Below are 26,506 nucleotides of genomic sequence, written 5' to 3'. Positions count from 1 at the left end.
TAAATCATAGGTGCCTTTTTTTCTTTGTCAAAGTAACATTTGTATTCATCTGTGAAATTTAAATGCAATCCCTTATTTTATTCCAGAGTTGCTCATGATGGAGCTTTATTTATTTATCTTTTCACATGATTTGTGCATGTTTTGCTGCATGAAAATAAAATAAATATAATTTATTTATATAATACTATTATATAAAGTATATTTATACAACTAGTACAACATGACATTATTTTCAAAGGCATTGATAATTTCTGAAAGCAATGGAAAAGACCAGGCAAAGGTCTACTCTCTGGCAAGGAGTTAAATATTGTTTTTCTCATTTGTATGTAAAATACCCATCAGGGGTTAATCCTTCTTAAAATACACATTAACATTAACATTGAAATTCCTCTTAAACTATACCTTAATCTCAATGTAGTATACATTTCAATTATATTGATCTTACATTTGTTTCCTCTATGTCCGGGATGGCAAATCTATGTCACGTGTGCCACAGGTGGCACACGGAGCCATTTGTCAAGAAACCGGAGGTGTTGCCCTGTCAGCTGGCCAACATGAATGAGCACACTGGCCAGCTGACTTTAGCCTTTTTTTGAGGCCATTTTTCGCCCTCTCCAAGCTCCAGAGGCTTTATAGGAGCCTGGAGAGGGCGAAAACAGCCAGCCTCCCCCCGAAGGCCCTCCGGAGGCTTCAGGAACTTCCCTAAAGCCTCCAGAATGCCAAAAACTAGCCCTAGGGGCAAACCGGAAGTTCGGGAACAGACGTCCGGTTTGCTCGTATTGCCGGTTTAAGCCCTCCGGAGCCTTCAGGGGCCTTTCAGAGGCTTCCCTGAAGGCTCCGGAGGACGAAAAAGGACCCTACGAGCAAACCAGAAGTCACTTCTGGTTTGCTCGTAGGGCTGGTTTAAGCCCTGCGGAGCCTTCAGAGAAGCAGCCTAAAGGTCCCTGAAGGCTCCGGAGGACTAAAAACACCCCTACGGACAAACTGGGAGTTCGGGAACGGACTTCCGGTTTGCTTGTAGGGTCGTTTTTCAGGCCCTCCGGGGGGGAGGCTGTTTTCGCACTCCCCAAGCTCCTATAAAGCCTCTGGAGCCTGGGGAGGGGGAAAAAAGCATGCAAAAAATGGGGGGTAGCGCCTGTCATGCATGCATATGCGTTGCAGGTCACATATTGCATGATAGGTGTGACACACCCATGCAGGACCCCGCTTGTGGCCAAAAAAGGTTGGCCATCACTGCTCTGTGTGGTCACAACAATCAACACCATTCTATCATTTACATAGGCTGGTAAATTGTGTAGGAACTTTTAACACCTAGTTATATAGTGATAGCAAAATAATTTTGATTCCTTGTTTTTTACCGGTCTCAGCTTCTGGATCATCTTCAAAGGCTGCTCTGCATGGAACATTTTATGGTAGTCTAATAGATGATAATTGTAATGAGTAATGTCATTTTGGCATCCTGGTAAAGATAGGATATTACACCCTCCCATTCCATTTTACCCTTATATGACTTCCATCTGCGTTCCAGAAAAAAACCAAGGATTAAGGAGGATTTTTTAAATACATAAATGTTATTAAATATTTTAAAGATAAAACTAACAAAACCTAATAATAAATAAGGAACACAGAAAAAGAAACAAGACGAAGGAAGAAAAAGAAAAGTTAAAAAGAAATAGAAGCAGATTCTGATTTTCTTTACAATACAAGTATAATTGCAAAGTTATCTCTTACTCCAAAGTTCCAAAAAAGTTCACTTTTTTTCACATTTTCCCCCTAATCATCAAAATCACATGTCACAAGTGCATTTCTTCACTTTCATGCAAAATGTTTGTAAAGGGTTTCCGGTCAGCCATAAATGCAAATGTCTTTACTTTAATCAGCATATAATAATCTGGCTGCAATTGTCATATATAAAAACAAAGTTCCATGTCTTTTTTCTGTCTGTCCAGACCCAAAATAAAAGCCTCTGGTTTCAATTGTATATTAGTCTTTAAAATCTTCTGAATTAGTGTATGCATTTATATCCACATTTTTTGTTTTTACGCATCCACCGGACCCCAAAAATGTCCCTTCATATTGTTCACATTTCCAACATAAATTTAAGATACACTTGCTAGGCAATTTCTCTGATGGCAAATACCAACGGTACATCATTTCATTAAAAAATTCTTTCAAATGTAATGTAAATTTCAATCCTTTCAATACATTGAATATTTGTATATTGTAATCAAAATTATTTTAGCCCATTTTGTCATGCACTCTCACTTGTTCTTCTGTTCAAGTTTTCACAAAAGTTTATACATTGTAGCAATAATGTTCTCCAGTATTTACACATTTCTGTTAAAACATTGTCAAAACCATAAAATGTTTTATCCTCTTCAAACCGTTTTAATAATTGTACATAGGAATATGATGGGCAAGTATATCCTCCCATTATCAACTCTTCCCTTGAGTTTATTTTATATTTTCCTCGAGAAAATTATAGAATATCATGTCAAGTTATCTATGTTTACCTATAATTTCCTGTGTATAAAATACTTCTTGTGCTGAAAGCTACAAGTGTTTTTAAACACAATCTAGATTTGCATTTATTCAAATTCTCAAAATGGCACACATGATGAGAAAATTGCAAGTCATAAAGTAACTTTTCCTAATGAAGGGGACTATGACTCCATCAAGAGTAACTACCAGAATATTGTTATTAGACTTCTGAAATGTTCATTAACAAATAACTACTCCATCTTGGAAGGATTTAATCTGATTTTGTTTTGCCCCATTCATACCTTTACAGCCTTCTGGCCGCAATTCAAGGTGATAATTTATAGCTTGGTATTATCTATGTGTTGATGAAACTTCTTCCTAAACCAATGGATGACTTTCCTCAGAGGTTGAATATAAATGTTGAATAATATAAAGGAAATTATCACACCTAGAAAAAGATAGGGGTTCAATCATTGCTCCACCTGGAACCATTCATGTAGGTGGAAGTGAACCTACCAAAGAATGATTCCCCCAATTTTCAACTGTTGTGGGGAGTCCAGACTGTTTCATGGTCAATGATACTGAACACCATCAAGAAATCTAATAGGGCCAAGAGGGATCCACTTTTGAAATATAAGCACCAACATAAATCATCTACAGATCAACCAGTGTTCCATGAGCAGGCCTGCTAAAAATTATTCGAGGAAATCTGAGGAGAAAAATAGCCAGGATATGCTTTTTCAGAGATAGCACAACTGAAACTATATCCTTTCTAATGAAGTGCTAATAACCTCCTACATCAATTTGATAAACACTGCCAAAGAGCCAGAAAAGTCATGGATCACGTCCATGAGTAATACCAGTCTAACTACCAAGGACCCTATTCACTTTCTCAGGCTTGATGAAAGAATGCCAGATAACCCCACAAGGTATGTCTTCATCACCATAGACTTTATCCAATTGGCATTCAAGCCAGAACACATAGAAGCTCATGAACTGTTGAGGATGAACAGTAAGGAAAACCTGCCTTATCTATATTTTCTGAAATTGTCTAGTAACAAAAACAGAAAGCTGGATTAGATGAATGTTCCATCTGATTTGGTAAAGTTAATTCTTCCTTTATACCTGGTAGTCATTCCTCATTTTTTAACCTCTGTCTGGTCAATGGAGTTATCACTTCTTAGTGAAATAAATACTTTATTTACATCTTTTCCAGCAGCTAAAAGCACCAATCTTGTGGATTTGAGCTGAAACTAGTTACAATTTTTTCTAATAATACAATACTTGCAACTCTTTCTATAGAAAGAGTTCTATGGGGTGGTGATTGGAAGACATGCACATGGTATATTAACTAAGGTATCAGTGGACCATAGAGTACAGACACAAACTAGATGCAGTAGCTTAGAGATGCTTGTAAGGTACATTGGACACAAGAACTCAAATGACTCTTCAGTCAAAACCAAGAATCTTAGGAGGAATGTATATCATGAGACACTTCTATTCATACTTGGCAAGAGGTACAGAATCAAATGGACCAAATGAGAAGTAACCTTGTTAATCACTCACTTAGAATGGTTAAGTGTTAACTGGACAAAGCTATTGGTTAACTGCATTTTGATACTCTTTTTTCTCAACTTACCTTCTGATTTGAGGCATGAGTCCCAGGACAATTGTCTCATACTGAATTGTCTAGATATATTGGACACCTAACAAGAGGCTAGGAAAATTTCTCACCACCAAATGTGAATTGCAACATCCATAACTGCATGCTTGTAATTGGGGTTCTAACAAAACTGGGGGGGCACCAGGTTAGAGTAGACTGACTTAAAGCAATTTGTCTTTTAAAGCAAAGTATCTGAATTACTTGCTTATTTAACAATTACTGTGTGAATCAAGCAATTATGGTTTATAAAATGCAGTTTATAACACAGTATACTGTGTGAATCCATCCAACTGTGCCTTAGACAATAAACCATAATTGCAGTAATCACTAAATCAAGTAATCCATTCACTTGTCTAGTTCTGGCTTCACTGAATGAATATTTTGCAGAAAAAAGGTCTATCCCAGCCTTACTACTGAAATAACTGAAGTAGCAGTTTGGATTCCAGGCACCCAGAGAATTCTAAACATACGCCCAACAGAAGCTCCCCAAAAGATTATGAGGGAGAGAGGGAGGGAGGGAGGGAGGGAGGGAGGGAGAGGAAGGGAGGGAGGGAGGGGGAGGGAGGGAGGGAGGGAGGGAGGGAGGGAGAGAGAGAGAGGGAGGGAGGGAGGGAGGGAGGGAGGGAGGGAGGGAGGGAGGGAGAGAGAGAGAGAGAGTTTACATAGGGCCATTTCATCTGAATACCAGACTGTATCTCATTCTCTGCTGGGGCAACAGGTTCAACAAGTCAAGAAGCAGGATTTCACTTTTTAAATTAAAAGACTTTGTATCCATTATCTTGTCTGTTTCAACTCAAAGTTAACACTTCAGTTTGCAGGGCAAAAGGCACCAGAAGAAAGGTCTCTGTCCTTTGTAACAATTGCAGCTGGGTGCTATGACGTTATGAATTGCTCATGTTCCGGGGACAATTTCCAAATTCTGGTGATATACCTCTTTCAATTCACCTTCAGAGAGAAGTTCAGAGAGCTGTTGCTGCTGACTTCAGCACCTATTGTTCAAGAACTCGCCCCAGAGTCCTCGTTCCTAGAAAAGTTTTCTTCAAACATTTTTTCCTGGACGATCAAACGCAGCTGACTTGGTGCAGATGGACTTCGTTGCTGGAGCCATTGGAGGTAACAAATAATATGATGGTATTTTGATGAAGAGAGACAAATGTTCTTTGAAATCATGGCCATATCTCTGCATTAGAGTTAAAGAGTTTTGGAACATCCAGGAGTGAGAACTTAATCAGACAAGAAGTTAGCTGAAGATAGTAGCAGATTTGAGATTAGTGCCAACAGTCCTTCTACATTTGATTCTTTAATATGACCATATATTTCCTTTCTAATCTTACAGATTAGCATTGTTTCCAACACAACCATACATTACTTCAGACATTGCTCTTTGTTTTAGGTTTTCACCTTTCTTTTTGAGGATCTGATCAACTCCATCTGATGTTTATTTTCTTTTTTTTCCCTTAGTCCTTTGCTCTTTTAAATATACATACTTAATTCACAAGTCAATTCTTACTGAATTGAGCAAGATACTTGAACATATTTCTTTTGCAGTGTTTACTCATTTTTTATTTTGTCTGTAATAATTCAAAACCCACCTTCCCCTCCATCCTTATTAATCAACCTATTCTCACTGCGCTCTATTTTATGTTTCTTTTAATATACTCAAGTCTACTTCTATCTAACAAAGTAGGCCACAACGTTCACTTAAACATAGCCACTTTCACTTCTTTAGACAAATATTCATTCCTCTCAATAGGTTACATATGGTCTACCGTCTCTCTAATAACGTTTGCATTTTAAAATTTCTTCAAGCACATTTTACAAAAGAGGTTTTTGACAGCGGGTTACACCTGCCATTTTGAAACCAGTGTCACTGGGGATGCCCTGTATCATTTTACTGTTCTATTTTTTTTAACTGTTTATGTATAACTTCCAATCATTTACCTCATTTCTCTTTGCAATCACCATTACCTTACGCTTCCATATATTAATTTTTAGTAGTTGTGACCCATACAATTTATCTAATAAACCTTGCAAACCTTTGGGGTTTTCTCAACTACCTTTTGCATATATGTACATTCATGCCCCAAAATATCATTTCCCTATTATTATCCCTTATATTTCTTATTAACATCTTCTTACAGTATGTGTTACAGTATGTGTGATGGGACATCACACATCCTTGCCTTACTCCAAGGTCAGTGTTGTATCATTCACTAGGTATAACATTTATTTGTACTCTTGGTTTACCGCCATTATGTACCACTTATATCACATCCAGCAACCATTTTTCAACTCCATATTAATCGAAAACATTCTACAATTCAACCTGATTTATCATGTTTTCTTCTACACTAAAAAAAGTACAATAAACTTTCTCACATTTCTGAATGAACTGCTAAAGACCATTTCCCTTGCTCAAAGAAAGCACAAACTGATTTTCCCATGTTTTGCTCACCGTCTCGTCTCATAACCTTTTTGATCAAAATTCAGCCCAAAACTTCCTCAGCCATACTTAGCAAACTCATCCTTTTTGCAGTTTTCCCATTGCATTCTATCTTGCTACTTTTTCCTATATAGACTGGAACCATAGTAGTATTTTTTCAATGGCCTAGGCATCATCGTCACACACATTAAACCAATTGCTTAACTGTAAACAAACTGTGTGACTACTTTAGTCTTCTTCCAGTTATACCATCTGCATTTCTAGCTTTACTATTTTTCCCTTTTCCATCATTTCCGTACAGAGTACCTCTTGCACAATATACTCACTTCAGTTTCATCCCAAATAATTCCATCACATTTATTTTTAATTCCTCACTGCTGGAGGCTTCTTTTCATTTGAAAGCTTTAACTGCATTTCAATTGACCATTGAAGTTCGAATGAAAGTTTGTTGCCCTCACCACCATTGTCTATTGTCCTGCTTTGTTCCCGTGAAATCAGTCTGTGCTATAAATAAGGCTGGAATTTATTACTTATAATTTTTACCACTATAATTTGTAAAGAAGTCATTGGGGGGTGGGGGCGGGATGCATCTGATGCTGTGATTTCTGGCGAGGGTGACATGTATATAAATGAGGAGTTTTACCAATTCTGTAAAAGTAGAAATATTCTTGACCAATCTATTCAAGGTTCTGGCAGCTACTTTTTAGCCTTTGCTCCACTCTTTGCTCCACTCTTTGCTCCACTCTTTTGGCTTTCTGTGAGAAATTACCAGTTTAGTACTGATTAATGCAGTCTACAGAACGTCATGGTTCAGCGCTCCTGGGATTGCATGATTCAGCAGATAAGAAGAGTCTATGTTTAAAAAATGTGAAAGAATGAAGAGTGAAAACATTAGGAGATTTTTTTTTTCGTACTCTCCCTGTTCCTAATGCAGAACTAGGCCAAGCAAAACCTATGGTTGAACTTTATAGGTTCATTTTCCTTATTTATGCACAATAAGGCTAAGTCAAGGTGATACTTTAAATATTTATTTTTGGAAAGATTTTTTTTCAAAGCTGAATATTTATATGGGTTATGACTTTACAGTCAAGATGGATCAATGGTGTTGAATCCTACCGAAACTAAAAATTGTTGCCAATATATCCAGAATTTTGTGCCATCCTAAGAGATAGCACTTAGCATGTAGCCTTATATACTGCATCACAGTGTTTTACAGCCCTCTCTAAGCGGTTTACAGAGTTAGCATATTTCCCCCAACAACCTGGGTCCTCATTTTACCCATCTTGGAAGGATGGAAGGCTGAGTCAACCTTGAGCCTGGTGACATTTGAACTGCCAAACTGCTAGCAGCCCGTGATCAGCAGAAGTAGCTTGTAGTACTGCACTCTAAGCACTGCGCCACCACAGATGCCAGAGATCAAAGACTCATTTGGATTATTCTAGGACAGATAAGAAGTATCTCCTTTCCCATTTTTACTTTATTTCTGGGTGAAATTAGGAAAATATATGTTGAAGTGATAGTGGCCAAAGAAATAAAGAGGGAATATTTGATATAGGGCATGCCAGTTTGGTCTAGTGGTTAAGGCATCAGGCTAGAAAATGAAAGACTATGAGTTCCAGGTCCACCTTATGCATGAGAGCCTGCTGGGTGACTTTGGGCCAATTGCTCTTGCTCAGGCCAACCCATCTCACTGACAGCAAGTTTACTGCCATGAGATATTTATAAAAATAACAGTGGGATAAAAACTAACTAACTAACTAAAACGCAAATCATTTTTTCTATAAATTTTTTAAAAAACCACATAGAAAAACCAACTCTGGATACATATCAGGAGACAAAAGTCTATTTGTCAGTATGAAACAATTTAAACTCAGTGTAATGTTTCCCTAAAAGAGAAAAGTCCCTTATCTTTCCCAGTTCAGAAGTTTTCTCACTTCCTCTTTTGGCTAAATATGGCATTTATTTATTTATTACATTTTTATCCCACCTTTATTTACAATAATGTTCTAAACCACACTACATTGTCTACCTTATTTGCAAGTTACCTACGGACCATAGGTTCTTTTTAACTTACTGAAATATACTTGTCTAAATATGCAGAAGCCATGCTAGGCAGGATTCATAAACTTCAGACTTAGCCTTTTTAGTCACTGATACTCATAACATTTTTCCTTTACTTTATAGTGACAGAAGACATATATGTTGAAACTAAGTTTGTTTTTGATTAGAATATTTGCATTGGCAATATTCCATTGCCTTTAGGATTACCATGGCAAATTAAATTAATTACAGAATGTGGAAAGATATTTGTAATGCAAATGAATGTGGAAAGATACTTGTAATGCAAATCATCAGTCTGGCCTTTATATAACATTTTACAAAGCAGTTGAAGCAAGATCAGTCTTAAACCACAGATATGAGAATAAGCCGAATCACTCTCAGTGCAGTCTAAATCTGATTTAGAACAGCTCTGCGAGTCCCTTGGACTGCAAGGCGATAAAACTGGTCAGTCCTAGAGGAGATCGACCCTGACTGATCTTTAGAAGGCCAGATCCTGAAGATGAAACTCAAATACTTTGGCCACCTAATGAGAAGGAAGGAGCCTAATGCAGGTAACAATTGAGGGTAAAAGAAGAAAGACAGAGAATAAGGTGGCTGGATGGAATCACTGAAGCAGTAGGCGTGAGCTTAAATGGACTCCAGAGGATGGTAGAGGGCAGGAAGGCCTGGAGGAACGGTGTCTATGGGGTTGCGATGGGTTGGACATGACTTCGCAATTAACAACAACATGTATAGTAAACTGTTTGCAAAAGCAGCATAGTTGGTGCTGCTGATTCTATCATTGGATGCAAGTAAGAAAACAAAGCTCTATTTTCTATTTGAAACAATTTAATCCAATTGTACCCTGAGCAGATCCGATAGTGGAAAAGAAAGTTTTCTGTGCTCCCAGCAATGTGGCCACATTGTGACAGAATAGAATGAATATCTTTACTGCATAATTTTTTATTTTGGTGCTTTTTTCTGCATTCTTTCTAGAGTCTCAACATCTTTTTGTATTGTGGTGACCAGAATTGGATGCAGTATTCCAAGTGTGGCCTCACCAGTGAAACATAAAGCAGTACTATCACTTCACATGATCTTGAAAGTATTAGCATTTTTGGCTGCAGCAGCACACGGCTATCTCATACCTGTTTCTTAATTACTCCATTGTTTTTTTCAAAACCATCCCACTACCAGGGATAGATTTCCAGGACTGAAAACTCCAATTTTGAATGCTTTTAAATACACAGATAATTTTCCATTCAGTTACGTAAGAACTGAGGACTGTCAACAAAGATAACCTTTCAAAAAATCCAAATCCACTGTGTTTCAATACTTTCATCCCTTGAATATATTCAAGATATCATTTTCCCTAGGGAAAATATTATCTTGAAATACAGCAAAAAAGTATCAGTGTGGTACATATAGTACTGAGAAAATACCATGGAAGTCTCAGTTTTTTGTAAAAATTACAGTAATGTGGCCAGGAAGTAGGGAAGGAGGAGGAGGATGCTTCCCTCCAACTGGGCATCAAAAGTTAAAAGGGCGCCTACTGGGACATGTTATAAGGGTTGAATAGAGCATACGTTTCTATGTTTGAAGAGTGTTTGACTTAAAAGGTCACAGCAGGATCAACTGCAAATTATTTTAAAAATGCCAGGAATGCAACAGCTTAGCAGCTCTGAGCCAAATGGCTGATCTGGGCAATTACAAGATGCTGGAGGGTATGGGACATAGAAGGCCATGCAGCTAATTTAAACTGGGACTGCTCCTAGAATGGGACATTGGCTCTGAAAGGCTTAAGATGGCTCAAGTTAGAAAACTTCAGTTGTGAACTGAAGCTGGAAAACACAGGCATGCAATACATTTGTAAAGCGCTGGGAGTAAGAAGAAGATGATAGCATTCGTTTTTACAGCCAGGAAGTGGTAACAGGCCTATACTAGGGATGGGCCAGAGAGAAAGCACAGCTTTTCTCTAAATCAGCCTAACCTGATGCCCTCTAGTTACTATTTATAACAGGTTCACTGCTTTAACTATTGGTTTTGTTGGCTTAGGATGGCGGTAAGTTAGCCCAGTTCAGGAAAGCTGCTGTAGACAGATGTCAGGCTAACAGCTCTGATATTCAGAACTGAAAATATTACTGTTTCCAGTCCTTGCTATTTTACAAGTGGCACTGTTAAGGGAGATTGCACTAAATAAATATCTTTACTGGATACTTATTGCATATATAACAGAATAGCAGAGTTGAAAGGGACCTTGGAAGTCTTCTAGTTTAAGCAGGAAACTCTATCTATACCATTTACATAGATCAGCCCCACCCCCAACCTTTTGTGCACAAGGGACCGGTTCAGTGGAGAGAGCTTTTTCAGTGGACTGGAGGGGGTGTAGTTTCATGTACTGCCTGCATCCCACTGGTGGGGCTTTGATTATTTGCACAGACCTGTTTCTGGCATGCCGCTGACCGGTGCCTGTTTACACACTGGGGGTTGGGATTTAGATAACTTCCGAAGAAGGCATCCCTCTTGAATTTGACAAATTCTGGTCCTTGATCATCCCATGAGCTTTTGTACAGTACAAACAGCCCTTTCTGAGGTACTCAGAAAACAAAAGGAAGGAATATTATAGAAATTCTGAGCTTTGGCAGAGTGAAAATAAAGTTGTGGATTGGGTTTATTTCTAAAATTACATTTGGAAAGAGGTTTTAAAAAAACCCAGGGACAATAATGTCTGTAGGAAACCACAGTATTGCAAAAATGAAGACATATGCACATCATATGCACATCATCATATAAATGCACTTTATCTGATGCAAGTATGTAGGTCACAGCATTTGCACAATTGCACAGTCATATTTATCATTTGGCCCCCTTCTCCCCTCTGGTCCCTATTCATGAACAAGGAATCTTAGGCTCATGTTGACAGATTGATAGGACAGTTAATATTAATGATAGCAAACCTCAGTTTATAGACATGTGGAAAATAGTAGAATGTCTTAACTAGAAATATATTAAATAACCTCTAAACTTTTGTGCTCAATCTACTATCCACTTGCTAAATTTGGATAGACAATTCATGTTCTTTGTTCTGTTGGAAGAAATGTCCTTCTGGGTTCGGCTCCAAGTGGGGAAAAAGACTGGAGTCATGGAGGCTGATTGGAAAGATGGTTTATTGGTGGACAGGACCACATGGCTTGAATCCTGAACAGAAAAGGTGATCACATGCTTCAATGTTGGTGGAGAAGAAGAGAAGGAAGGACTGAGATGCTGAGTCCCTGGTTTTATGCCCTCTCTGGCCTTTGATCTTGATCTTGTCTTCTGATTGGTTGTCAGACTCCCATGGGGCCATGCAGGGGCAACTTTCTAGGCTGCGTTTTGAATCCAGGTTTGGTTGAGTTCTCAGATGCCATGTGGGGAGTTGGGTAAAGGGCCAATATATCCTGCCTTAATCTGATCACTCTGGAGCTGAAGAGGAGAACTCTTTATTATGTAAAGTGAACTAGCTCAGGTTTTAATGGCTCATTGACAAAGGGGGATGGGCAGGAAGCTACAGGGAGCTATTCTGTCTTTATAATATGTTTCTTCCTTTTCATATCCAGAGAAATGTAATATTCTGCCTTTTCAATATTTCCTAGGATATTTCATTTTTCTGGGAGAGGGCTGAGTGATAACTTTCCACAGTTCTAATAAATGTTCATCTTAAACCAGACATGGATCGAGCAGCTCTTCAAGCAGAGAACATCAAATAAATGATTGTAAAAATGACTACAGTATAAGGAATACTCCACCTGGCATTGAATGCCCTGAATTAAAATGATGTACATATAAAAAAAGACAATTGAAAAGATTAGATTCAGAATTTATTTTTTCTCTGTATGAGGTATTTGGTTTCTTGTTGCATGTATCTAAGATATTATGATATTATGTGTCCTAAAGCCACACTTTATTTTACTGTGTTTTTTGGACTATAAGACGCACTGGTGTATAAGATGTACCAAGATTTCAAAGAGGTAAGTAAGAAAAAAAAGTTTTTGTCCCCCCTGGCCCCCAGGAGCACTCTGCAGGCTACAGCAGGGCTGGGAGAAGGCAAAAGTGGGTGGGAAATGGGCTGTTTTCTGCAAAAATAGAGGTGTTTTTGCCTTCCCCCAGCTCTGCTCAAGCCTGCAGAGTGCTACTGGGGGCTGGGGGAAGGCAAAAATGCCTCCATTTTTGTGAAAAATGACTTATTTTTTTGCAAAAATGGGTTGCGGGGTTGGGGTTTCGGGAGGCCAAAATGGCTGTATTTGGTATATAAGACACACCAACATTGCCACACTCTTTTAGGGAGGGAAAAGGTGTCCCTTATACTCCAAAAAATATGGTATATCTCAACTTTTTCCATGGAAATGTACATAAGAGTTCTCCCCTGATTCTATGCCTACCATAGGTGGATAAGGCAGGTTGGGTGAAAAACAGTGACAAATTATCCAATGAGCCTACAATTGTGAAGAATGCATAATTAATCTTGTGGTCAAGGACAGAATGAATGACACAATAAGGGGGGAGTTGCAGAAAAGGTTACAGAGTCCTGAGAAAGAGGAAAATGTGAAATAGAAACACAAAATAACTCTGCTTTCATTTTGTTTCATATAGGATAGGGCATAGAAAAGACTAGGCCTTCAATTATTTATTCAATTTATTTATTATTTATTCAATTTATAAGTCGCTCCCTCTCCACGAAGGGACTCGGGGCGGCATACAATTAAATATACAAGCATATGGCACGGAGGAGGTATATACATAAAAACATTTTTACAATTCATAAATAATAATAATAGCCACAAAGTTAAAAAGCAGTAACAATAAAGTTAAAAACAATTAAGATACCCTAAAATTTAAAATTTACAATTTAAAATTGTCAGGGGGATTAGAGAATAGAGTTCTAGTTAAGCCAGGCCGGCTAGTTGGAACAGGTGGGTCTTGAGTTTCTTGCGGAAGGAGCGGAATCGGTAGTTGTCCTAATGTCGGGGGGGAGGTCATTCCAGAGGGCTGGGCCCATCACAGAGAAGGCCCTACTCCTGGGCGCCGCCCTCTGGCACTGCTTAGTGGACGGCACCCGGAGGAGTCCCTCTCTGTGAGAGCGAATTGGTCACAGGGATGTATGGGGCAGGATGCGATCCCGCAGATAACTAGGTCCTGTGCCATGGAGCGCTTTAAAGAAGGTAATCAACACCTTGAAATGCACCCGGTAGACCACAGGGAGCCAGTGCAGCTCACGCAGGAGAGGTGTTACATGGGAGTACCTCGTACTCCCCATAATTGCCCGCGCGGCCGCATTCTGGACCAGCTGTAGTCCCCGGGTGCATCTCAAGGGGAGCCCCATGTAGAGAGCATTGCAGTAGTCCAGACGGGACGTCACCAGCGCATGAGTGACTGTGCGAAGGGCATCCCGGTCCAATAGGGGGCACAGTTGGCGCACCAGGCGAACCTGGTGGAACGCCCCCCTTGCCACAGCTGCCACATGGTCGTCCATAGACAGCCGGGCATCTAGGAGGACGCCCAAGTTGCGTGCCCGCTCCACGGGGGCCAGTTGCTCGCCCCCAATGGCCAGCGATGGAATCCACTGGTTGAACCAAGATTTTGATATGCTACCATTAAGGCACATCCCTTCCATACTGGTTTCTTGACCTGACCTTCCTCAGTGTACTTACAGTAGTTGAATGGCAATAAAGACCTAAATCTTCCTAGTCTATATCCAACACTTTAACCACTACAGTTTCATAATATACACCTACTTAAACTGTTAATGGAAAATAGAAAATTCACTCATGGTGGCTATATTTGGAGCATGGGAATCCCTTGAGACTGTTTAAAAGCCATATAATTACTTTCAGGCATATTAGAAAAGGTCAATTGATATCTAGAGCAACAATTTTATCAAGACCAGCATGGGGCTTATTTTTCATTTTTGCCTTCTTTCATTTATAGTTTATGCTTGGTCTGTCTTGTATTGTTGTTTTTATTAGCAAACTTGGTACTTCTTGGGGAGAACACAGTAGCAAGGGAAAAATATTCCCACGATTCATCAAATTCCTAGGTATGTCAAAGTAGAACATCAACTACAAACCACAAACACCTACACTCCCAGAATAAGCCAATAGGAATAGAGTAGTCTCAATAGTTGCTAGAAGGTATGGTACGTTAAGAATCAACTGAAAAATGGAAATGTACCTAAGATAGGGAAGTGAATTAACTTGCTTGAGCTCTAAGCAGAAGGTTCTATGGTCATCCAGTTGTTGTTAGACTATAGCTCTCATCATCCATTGGCCATTCTGGCTGGTGTTGATCAAAGGTAATAACCATCAACCCTCTTTAGTATGTTTTAATCCCAGAAACTGAATTAGGAAAGTTGTGGGTGCATTCTTCATTGTGGATATAGAACATTAATTTCATGGAGAAATGTTTTGAAAGAAGTCCTGGTTATTTAACATTCCTTCATATGCTAAATATTTACAGGACACATATAATCAACATGCAGAATCAAGAGTCACACCTAAAAGCTTAGATATATTTTTATTTCTCTGACAATATTCTGCTGAGACTGTCTAATAGAACACTGCAGGGGAAAAGTGGGGGGATCCTGCTAAATAAAAGCAAAGGAACAGCAGCTAAAGAGAAAAGAGCTTTACAAAATCCAGACAAGAAAAAACGGAACTGAAATTTTACACTGAAATTCTTGATTGCTGGATCTTCTTGTATTTTTTAATATTTTAATTTTCTGAATGAACTACCGCAAGATGTCTGCCTTCCCACCATTTTTTCATATTTATTAAGCACCAGTATTTACCTCTAGTAAAATGCATAGTATTTTCTGGTTTCTTTGTTAAGATTTCCCTTTCCACTAGGAATTCAAGGTGATGTATATATTGCTTCCCCAATCTGAGGACATTCCCATCCACATAGTATATTTTTTCTCCTTTCTCAACTCAATTTCAGAGTTATGAATATAAGCTCAATGCATGATAAATTTAAGACAAAACAATCTTCACAATGTGGCTGCAGTAGCTTTTAGAGTAGGATAGAATAACAGAGTTTGAAAGGGACCTTGGAGGTCTTCTAGTCCAACCCCCTGTTTCGGCAGGAAACCCTACACCACTTCAGACAAATGGTTATCCAACATCTTCTTAAAAACTTCCAGTGCTGGAGCATTCACAACTTGTGGATGCAAGTTGTTCCACTGATTAATTGTTCTAACTCAGGAAATTTCTCCTCAGTTCTAAGTTGCTTCTCTCCTTGATCAGTTTCCATCCATTGCTTCTTGTTCTACACTCAGGTGCCCTGGATAATAGTTTGACTCCCACTTCTTTGTGGCAACCCCTGAGATATTGGAACACTGCTATCATGTCTCCCCTAGTCCTTCTTTTCATTAAACTAGACTACCCAGTTCCTGCAACCGTTCTTCATATGTTTTAGTCTCCAGTCCCCTAATCATCTTTGTTGCTCTTCTCTGCACTCTTTCTAGACTCTCCACATCTTTTCTACATTGTGGCGACCAAAACTGAATGCAGTATTCCAAGTGTATGAGTATGAGTGCTCAACCCCAGGCACATTCTGCAGTGCATTTTGGGGCTGATCACATCTAATTGTATTTTGTTGTACAAATTGCATTGTTGGTTTGGGTGGGGGGAAAGTCTTAACTTTCATAGTCCATCAAAAAGTATATACAAACAATAATTTCAAAGCAAGAGGGAGGAATTTGGTAAATGTGGAACATGCATGGGATGGCTTGGGAAGCTTTAATGTGGTAGCTTGAAGAATGTGATCTATCTTTATAACACTTTAATTATAACACTCCCAAAACAAATTCACATACAAATTACCTGTTTCAGGTGGTGTTAGTGCTGCTGTAGGTTATCCATTGGATACAATAAAGGTATGTCAGCCAGTTTCTTAAACTATTTTGTGTATAATCCCTACCACAGGGGAAACTGTGTAGGTTTCTTCTTTGTGACTGAGTTAGCACTTTGTGTAGCTGATGCTTTGCTTAATAAACTATATTTTACAATCCACTGTGGGTGGGTGCACATAGTGTGACAAATCAAAAGCAAGCAAATCCTATAGTGGTTTAGCTTATGGTGTACACAGTTTTTTGTTCTTTTTCAGGTAAAAGCTCTAGGATGAGTTAAAGAATTTAGTAGAAGGATTTCCAAAGTTCATCCTCCTAATTCTGTCAGTGCTTCAGAACCATAGTAGACAGTTACAGCTCTGTTCCTTGTGGTTAACTGACCCATACATGATCCTGGATTTATAAATGGATGCATCACATTGAATTATAAACCCTCCCTGCCAATCCTAGATTTACACAGCATGCTAGGCCAAAATGTGGTTGGCTAATTAAAAATGTTCTTTTCTGATTTGGTGTGTTGCATACATACTGCTTGAGCTATAGATCTCTACTATTCTTCTCCAAAAACAAATTCCCTGCACCTTTAACTACTACAATGCTCTTGTCCTTATTGCTTGTAAACAAAATGTATGTCTCATACAATGCCCAATTTTGGTACTTCCGTTTATACATTTGATGTGTATGATGGGTTGCTTTACCTTGCTTTGATAGGTGAGAATTCAGACAGAAGCACAGTATCGTGGAATATGGCACTGTGTCAGAGATATATATAGAACTGAAAGGGTATGTATAACTAAGAATAATAACCCTAACTATCTTGATCAAAGAATCCATTTTTTGCTTTATCACCTCTTAAAGAGCCTGACAATATTCACAAGAGAAATCTATAGATTTGCATGCTGTTCCAAATAATTAATTTTTTTCAAAGCAATTTTATTCTACAAGCTGAACACATGTCAGATGTAGGAAACTTTTCCTCTAAAACCCTTTTGACTTCAGTTTCCATCAACTGCAGCCAGGATGGCCAACGATGAGGCATTGTAGAAATTGTAAAAGAACGCCAAATTTATGAAATGCAATTTCTTACAATGTAATATATAGCTACATAGAAAGAAGATAACATGTGGCATTGCACTAAAGCAGGAGTGTCCAAACTTGGGAACTTTAAGACTTGTGGACTTCAACTCCCAGAATTCCCCAGCCAGCATGGCTGGCTGGGGAATTCTGGGAGTTGAAGTCAACAAGTCTTAAAGTTCCCAAGTTTGAACACCCCTGCACTAAAGCAGGAAATATTTTTCCTGGCTGTTTTTTGTGACTTTCTCTTCAGCCATTTGAGTGACTTTGGGCCAGTCATTCTCTTTCAGCCGAACTCACATCAGAGGTTGTTGTGGGGAAAATTGGAGAAGGAAGCAGCATTGTGTGTGTATATAGTCTTGAGTTATTTATAAAAAGAATAAAGGTGGAAATAAAATAATATGTGTGCCTACCAGCTTTTTAAAATCTTGCCTATCAACAAAAACTCAAACTATTAGGACACGGGTGTCAAATTTGATTGTGTCATGTGACGTATCGTGACATATCGCAATGTTTTTTGCCTTTTCGGAGCCAGGGTGGGTGTGGCCTGCGCGGGATGCCTCCGGCCCATGGGCTGCCAGTTTGACAGGCCCGTCTTACACTATACTCAATAAGTTTGTATTTTGTATTTGCATTTATTAGTTTGTCAAACATGTACAAGATAGCAGGTATAAATATAAACATGGATATAAATGAAAGAAATGAATACAAATAGATGGGGACAATAGGACAGGGACATTAGGCATGCTGGTGCGCTTATGCACGCCCCCTTTATGGACCTCTTAGGAATGGGGTAAGGTCCACCGTAGACAGTTTAAGGTTGAAGCTGTGAGGGTTAGAGTTCCTTACAAGGAATCTTATGTTTTTTATTTTTCTATTCTATAAAGGCATTTTGTTCACTTTTCTGTTCCATTCAGGTGCCAGGTTTTTTCAAAGGCATTTCAATGACGGTTTTAATGGCATCACTGATTTCATCATTTTCATTTGGAATCTACAAAAACTTCCTTTATAGTATCTGCAGATTACGATATGGCACTGCAGACAGAAAACCATCAAAAGTGGATATATCATTTGCAGGTTGTATTACTGGAGCTCTCCGGGTAGGTTAAAGAACATAAAATAACATGGCTAAATCTATCTGTGGGCTGATGGAACAGGATCTGTCAGCATATCCTATTTATCTTCAAATCTTTAGATGTGAGATGGATAATCTGTGGTCCCATGTTCTGCAGTTTCCAACTGTTTAGATGCAGAGAAACTACAAAAGCTGTATTCTAAAATAAATCAGAAAAATCCTTGCCCTTCTCAGGTATACGATTCAAATTTTTCATTGTGAACCTCTCACACACACCCTGAAATATTAGGCTGGTCCTCCCTGCTACTATAATGTTGCCTATTCCTCTAGACTGTTACAGAAAATTTTCAGAGCAGATATGCAAAATGCAAACATGACTGGAAAATATAAGAATATATTTTGGTCAAAAGGATACATTATTTATTTATTTATTTATTTCTTAGCGCTTATAGACCGCCCCCTCTCCCGAAAGGGACTCGGGGCGGTGTACAGTCCATATCAGAAATACATCATGAATAACTATAAAATTTAGACAATTAAAATTATTAAGTAGATAGATAAATAAATAAGAGGAGGATAAAAAGATATACAGAACTGTACTGCTAAGTAAATAATTTAAAATTTAAAAATTTAAAACCCCAACAAATATCCTATAAAATTAAAGGGATAACATGAAGTTGAGCTAGGGTCATCCAGGTTCTGGGCAGCAAGATCTGATTCTAATATATATATTAACTCTAATCTATATTCTAACTCTAACTCTTAATTTTATTCTCTAGGTTGTGCTAATATCACCTGCAGAAATAGCCAAAGTAAGATTACAGATCCAGAAAGAACCATATTACTTGATAGGATCATCTTATCCCTTTGACTCTCAACCTAAGTATCAAGGCTCCTTGCATTGTTTGAGGACAATAGTAAAAAAAGAAGGCCTTGCAGGTCTGTACAAAGGATCTTTGGCTCTGTTGGGCAGGGATTGTCATTCATGTGGACTGTATTTTCTCACCTACGCTGTCCTGTGTGATTGGCTTACTCCAACTGGTAAAAACCAACCAGGTATGTATGTGCATTAAATGGGAATCATCTGTTTCAGAAGCTTTAGATGTATAACTTGCCTGTTTGTGTCATGATAGCTTGATATATATTAATTTCCAACTTGCATTTTTCTTTATCACCCTGTGGTATGCAAACTTCTTAAAGCATTATTAAGGATACTGGAGGGTGAATATGTTCATCTTTTGAATACAGGCTGTCTTTCCTCAGATCTCTGCCAGTGTTTACATGACCACACATTTTTGTACTAGGAATATTTTCATAGAGATGTAGGATGTTCCTCTGCCTGATACCAAATATTGCAAATTCCCACACCCTATTTCCATAGAGTTAAACAAAGCACTTTCTCAGGATGTCTATTGGTGAACTTCAGAATCGGAATAGAGCTGGAAGGGACCTTGGAGCTCTTCTAATACAGCCCCCCCTCCTCAAGCAGACAAGTGACTGTCCAGTCTCTTCCTAAAATCCTCCATTGATGAAGGCAAGCTGTTCCACTGGTTAATTGTCCTCACTGTTAGGAAGTTTCTCCTCAATTCCAGGCTGCTTCTCTCCTTGATTAGTTTCCATCCATTGTTTCTTGTCCTGCCTTCTGGTGCTTTGGAAAATAAATTGACTCCTTCCTCTTTGTGGCAGCCTCTCAAATACTGGAATACTGCTATCATGTCCCCCCAGCCCTTCTTTTCTCTTGATTAGCCAAACCTAAGTCCTGCAACCTTTCTTCATATGTTTTAGTCTTGAATCCTTTTAGTTGCTCTTCTTTGCACTTTTTCCAAAGTCTCAATATCTTTTTTGTAATATGGTGACCAAAACTGGATGCAGTATTCCAGGTGTGGTCTTACTAAAGCTTTATAAAACAGGATGAATACTTCACATGATGTTGATACTATGCCTCTGTTTATATTTAATGCATCTTCTTTATATTTAATTTTAGTTCCATTTTTTCACTATGATCCTTGGTTTTTATAAGTAGATGTTGCGGATCCTTTGCATATAAAATAAAGTAAAATAATCTTAGTGATATTTCACATAGATTACACAGGTTGTGTAACATTGTTAAAGAGCTTGTTACAAAATTCTGTTTGAACTCTTATGAAACTGGTTGACAGAGGATGTGTCCTCTGATGTCATTCATCAGCTCTTCCTGCAAAGAAGGATTTTTTAAAAAAAGGTTTGTTCTTGAATTTACAGTAACTAATGCTCTGCATTTAAAATTTAAATGATTAAATATGTGTATATTTTGCAAAAGTTCATAATATATTGTAAAAATTGACATGTGTCTTTAAGTTTTCATATCTATCTGTTACTGAAGCAGCAAGAATTGTGCAAGGATTAAATAAATTGTGGATTTATTGTTTTTTAAAAATTTATTGGTGAGAACAAAAGGAAGTTGTATGAAGCGTTATATAGATATGACCGAAGTATGGATGATTTACAAGCATAGAAAAGTTTGAAGGGGTTTAGTAAACGGTGTTGATATAAACTTGGTTTATCTTTTTCTGGCCTAATATTGTTTACCTGGAAAGGGAATGGGGTGAAGGATATGTGTACACTCAATACATGAGGAAAGAAGGGGTGGAAAAAGGAATAATAATAATAATAATCTTGAGCAGTGGTGGGATTCAGTTTTTTTTACAACCAGTTCTGCACGCATTGCTTGGTGGGCGTGGCATCGCTTGATGGGCATGGCATCGCTTGGTGGGCGTGGTTTGGTGGGCATGGCAGGGGAAGGATACTGTAAAATCTTCATTCCCAACTCAAGTCCAGGGGAAGATTACTGCAAAATCCCCATTCCCTCCCAATCAATGGGGACCCGGGAGGCTGATAATAGATGGGGGCAGGGACAGTCAGAGATGGTATTTACTGGTTCTCCAGACTAAACATTTTCATTCTTTGATCTCCAGAATTGGTGAGAACCTGCTGAATACCATCTTTGATCTTGAGGCAGCAGCCTTCATTGTCCCCACTTAATTCTGGCAGTGATTTCTAAAATCATTTTAGGTCTTAAGGAGAGATTAGCCTACTATAAAAAAATGGACTTGTGTATTACTGTGCAAAGAACCTTTCATCTATGGAAGTGAAGGGAAGCTACAAGGGATATAGGAGTAGCTTTTCTGAGTACGAAGCATAGAAAATATTTATTCATTATAGTAAGAAATAGAGTTAAGATTTCTTTTTTGCTTGCCTTAAGGCAGGGGTGTCCAAACTTGGGAACTTTAAGAGATGGTATTTACTGGTTCTCCAGACTAAACATTTTCATTCCCCAGAGCTGGCTGGGGAATTATGGGAGTTGAAGTCCACAAGTCTTAAAGTTCCCAAGTTTGGACACCCCTGCCTTAAGGGATTTCTTTTGGTTCAACACCCTTGCTTGCTTGAGCAATACAATCAGATGTCAGAAGAATAAATAATACTGTAATTTAAGAGTTGTGTTTGAAATTGCATGGGAAGTATGATGGTGAAGGTGTGGATTCAGATTGCTTCCCACTATTATTACTTTTACTAGAAGGATCCCAGATTCAACCTGGGTGCTTATAAACAAACAAATAAATGAACAAATAGATAAATATTACAGCCCACCCTCTTCCTACCTGTTGCCTACAAATGACCAATTACCAGAATTTCCATCCAGCAATCCCAAAACACTGAGGAAAGGCTAATACTCTGGCTAACAGCTTCTTATAGCAGATTACAAAATCTAATAAAGTTTTATTTAAGGTTAAACTTAAATAGCTTGATCCTTGAAGAAAATACCAGTTTCTCCACTCACTCAAGTATGTTACCTTGCAGGGGGGGAAAACACTTTAATAGTCTGGCTCTTGCACTATATTTGAACTAACATTGTAAACAGATTACTCAAATCTGTGACACAATCCTGTAGCTAAATTGAACAGAAAACCATAAAAATCATAATGAGAGGAAGACAATGAACCTTATTTGGAATTTTTCAGCAAACTCAGTCAAATGTAGGTAGTATTTGAAGAAGGATGGAAACTACTGTCACACAGTTGAAAAATGGGAAGCATGATGATTAATAGAACTAGAGAACTTCTTGAATGTCTCATCTTATGTTTCACAATAGGAATGTCAGGCATCTTGGGCATGATCTGTGGAAAGCAGGTCAAAAAGGCATTATGACATGTTTTATTTTAGTTATTCCCTTTTATCTAATAGTTCACCTACAGAGGATTGGGTGGTGGTTGTTTTTTACTTAATATATGATGCATGGTATGAAGGGTTATGCCAATGTAGGAAAGTATCTCAAATTCTTCTTAAGGTTCAGATCTGATTACAAGTGGTCACTCTATGATGTGTTTAAATATGGTTATTTATAGGATCTGTCCAGTGGTGGGTTGCAGGTGGTACGCTCCAATACGGGCATACCAGAGCCTGCCCAGAGCCAGATACCATTCTGGTATGGTGCTCCGGAGGGCCCACCCGCCTGCCCAAGCTCCTTACCGGTCTTTTAAGTCTTTGGCGCTTCCGCGCACGGCACCTACAGTGCCTGCACCATGCTCCGCTGAGCAGCTGGAGCATCGCAGATGTGCTAAGACACAGGTGTGCGCTGTACATGTGTGTGCGTGCACTGCATGCATTCATGTGGACGCTGCTGGGCCCGTTCCAACTGTACCGATTGGAACGGGATCTGGAACCCACCACTGGATCTGTCCCAATATCCAGGAGCCAAAGGGGCCAGCCAGATGCCCTTGAAAAATGTCTGGTATCCTCCATGAATTTGTTTAATTTCTTTTTGACAGTCATATGAGGCTACTATCATCAAATTCTGTAGTCATACATTTCATGTGTGTACGTGTGTGTGTGTTTTAGATGGAATTTGATTTGATAATGAGGATTGAAGGTCTTCTCTTTGCTTGGGAAAAAGACACAGTGGGTCATTTTTTGCCCTAAAGTGATATTTTATGAGGATTATATTAATTTACATAATGCTTTGTTTACTCGAAGGAAGATGACACTGAGTTTAAGATCATCCTCTCAAAAAAGATAAAAAACAAAAACAAAAAAACTTGGCACGCTTCACTACTTTATTTTCAGCCAATATACGTAAGCAATCCTCCTATGTTAAGTGGGAAAAATGGCTTTCTCTGAGGAACTTATACTAATGTTAATAGAAAGTTTGGGATATTTCTTTTACCAACATTTGGATTTTTAATAATTTTGGAGTATAAATGATACGCTACGTGTCAGAGTATATTCATGAACTGGAATAGGGTATAGCAACAAGCTCAGCCAATGGGAGCTGAAACACTTTGGAGCCTGGGCGTCAGATGTGGGTTGCTGCCGGTTTGGCCCGGATCATCTGAACTGGTAGTAGTAATAGTGAACTGGCGGTGGGAGGCTCCACCCACCTGCTTGGACGCTTCTGCACAGGCGCAGAAGTGTAGCACGCCAGAACCAGTAGTAAAAAAATGGGCAACCCACCTCTGCTGGGTGTGGCTTAGTTCTGCATCGCTGAGTCTGTTCGAAAACTGCAAATTAGTCTGCTGCTGGAACTGAAACCAATCTCTTCTCTCTACCACATTGAAAGAATCACTTGTGGCATTGTATGTATTACTTCATGTGTTATTATATATATAAAGAGAAGTTAATGAATCCTGCTGAATCAGTAACCTGTGTGTGCTTTCTGGATTTGATTGCTGCAACAAACTCTGGCATTACGCTGTTTATACTTATGTTTACAGACCTGTGGGCTGTGCTTCTATCTGGAGGCTGTGCTGGTGTTCTTGCCTGGGGTACAGCAACCCCAATGGATGTCATTAAAGCCCGAATGCAAGCAGATGGTGATTGGCAGCGCAAATATACTGGACTAATGCACTGTGTCAGAGACAGCATAAGGGAAGAAGGAGTACGAGTTCTTTTTAAAGGCCTTGGACTAAACTCGCTGCGTGCATTTCCTACAAATATGATGATATTCTTAACTTACGAAGCTGTTCTTAGGTTTGGGAAACACTTGGAGAAATGAAGATTTTATTTTAGCATTATTCTAGAAGTGGTTGCCTATTTTTAAAGCCAATTTATTTAAATACCTTTTTCAAAAAATCCCTTGTGATAAATTATCTTTATGTTTACAAATTTCGGAATTAGATGTATGCATTGAAACTGTACTATGCTCTCAATAGTTGTTTTGGTATGTGTGTGTTTGTGTAGCATGAGGGGAATAAATTTGGATGCTTTTGTTTATTTTATGAACTATAATTACAAACAAGTATGAGTAAGGATGAGTTCATGTTGCTAGAACTATTGATCTTCTTGCAGGAGCTTCTTGCAGGAGCTGAAGGCCTACTGTAGCACATCCATTTAATCAACCCAAGAGGGTCAGAATTGTATCTCATTCCTGACTGTATTTTCTTTTATTAAATATGCTTTTAAAACTGACTTCTTAAAGATTAAAGACACTGTTAAAAATAAGATAACATTTCAAGCTTGTCTGTATTTCACCTATGTTTTAAAATCATTGGAAGGAGAGGGAGGGTTTGTATACATTTCAACAATGACTGTGTTACCTACTTCATTAATTATGAGATGATGACAATTAGCTTCTTTCCTTCCTTCCCTCTAATAATTCTTGCCACTCCATCCAAAACATACCTAACAAAAAGGGATAATTAAGATTGTGACTGTAAGCATGCCAGATTAATATTGTAGGATTTTAAAAAGTGAAGGTTCCTTTTTCTTTTCCTAAAAAGTTCAGGTTTTTAAAAATGTTTTGCCTGAATTTATGACCTTTTCCCAACTACAATACCTACAATAACGTCCTTCCAACTCTTTCAGGCCATAATGTGCACTAGTAAAAAACAATTCCCACAATTCCTGATGAAGAGGCAAAACTCTAGTGAGGAAAAATCGGCTGTGGATTTTTTTATTTATTTTTGCCTTTAGTCTCATATACTTTAATCCCAAGAACATCCTTTTCATGTTGGAAAACCCCGTCCTTAAGCAATGTTGCTCAACCTTGGCAATTTTAAGATGTCTGGTTGGGGAATTATTCTGGAAGTTGAAGTGCTTACTACTTAGTGGTTGAGTGCCAAGGTTGAGAAATGCTGCCCTAGGGCACTCTTTATCTGTCAATGCTCTATTAGCATCTACAGCTACTGAAGGAGAAAGCATTGTAGCCCTGTCAATCTCTTTTTCATTCTGCTTTGGAGATGTATTCATGACTTGCTCCTTGTTTTCTGCTTGACTCGCTCCTTTTATGATTGTGATTCAACTACAGTTGTCTGCCCAAGAAACACATATAAATCACCTTTAGAAGCTGTGCTATAGAAAGAGAAAAGGGAAGTTCTATTCTACTTTAAATCTTCTGTTTTCTCTTTTAACAGTAGACAAAGCTAGGATGGATATTACCATACTGTTGACTTGAATATCACCTGAGATAACAATACCCCTGCAAGGATACCTGTTCTGCATCCTAGTATAAAAAGTACTATGTAGCTTACTTTCCACATTGTTCTGAAGCGATGCTATGCAAAGGGCATTGTGAGAAAGAACAAGTTTCTTCCACAAACCTGTTCACACATTATCTGCCATAACAATTTATATAAGAGGTAGCACCCCAAGGAAACTTTGGAAAGAGATTCCTTATATCTAGAAGTAAATTTGCCCAAAACAGTAAAATTAAGTGATGAATGATTGGTGAGCAGAAAGCAATAGTTTGACAGGACCAATGCTCTGATCTGAGAATAAGGAACTCTAAAAATGGCCCCAACTAGTGCTACCTTTTTGTAAAAGACAGAGTTTTTCTCCTGTTTATAACAACTCACCCTGCACAGCTACCATTTAAAT

General features: G+C 38.5%; 1 protein-coding gene across 1 annotated transcript; it reads left to right on the top strand.

Annotated features, from left to right (window-relative positions):
* The first annotated feature begins 5,124 nt into the window (after nucleotides 1-5,124).
* SLC25A47 (solute carrier family 25 member 47) lies at nucleotides 5,125-25,179 on the top strand. The gene is made up of 6 exons (XM_081934376.1): nucleotides 5,125-5,257; nucleotides 16,493-16,536; nucleotides 17,221-17,292; nucleotides 18,501-18,683; nucleotides 19,438-19,714; nucleotides 24,406-25,179. The coding sequence occupies exons 1-6, from the start codon at nucleotides 5,230-5,232 to the stop codon at nucleotides 24,684-24,686; spliced, it is 885 nt and encodes a 294-aa protein (XP_081790502.1). The 5' UTR covers nucleotides 5,125-5,229; the 3' UTR covers nucleotides 24,687-25,179.
* Nucleotides 25,180-26,506: the final 1,327 nt, after the last annotated feature.

The sequence above is a fragment of the Natrix helvetica genome, assembly GCF_964273705.1.
Source record: "Natrix helvetica genome assembly, chromosome: 1".
NCBI classification, from domain to species: domain Eukaryota; kingdom Metazoa; phylum Chordata; class Lepidosauria; order Squamata; family Natricidae; genus Natrix; species Natrix helvetica.
Note: the sequence above shows the minus strand (reverse complement) of the source record. Positions and strands in the feature narration are given on the sequence as shown.

Coding starts and splice junctions, on each gene's coding strand:
- SLC25A47 (XM_081934376.1), top strand. CDS start 5,230: ATGGACTTCGTTGCTGGAGCCATTGGAG. Junction 17,293..18,500: donor ATATATATAGAACTGAAAGG/GTATGTATAACT, acceptor TGTTCCATTCAG/GTGCCAGGTTTTTTCAAAGG. Junction 19,715..24,405: donor AACTGGTAAAAACCAACCAG/GTATGTATGTGC, acceptor TTATGTTTACAG/ACCTGTGGGCTGTGCTTCTA.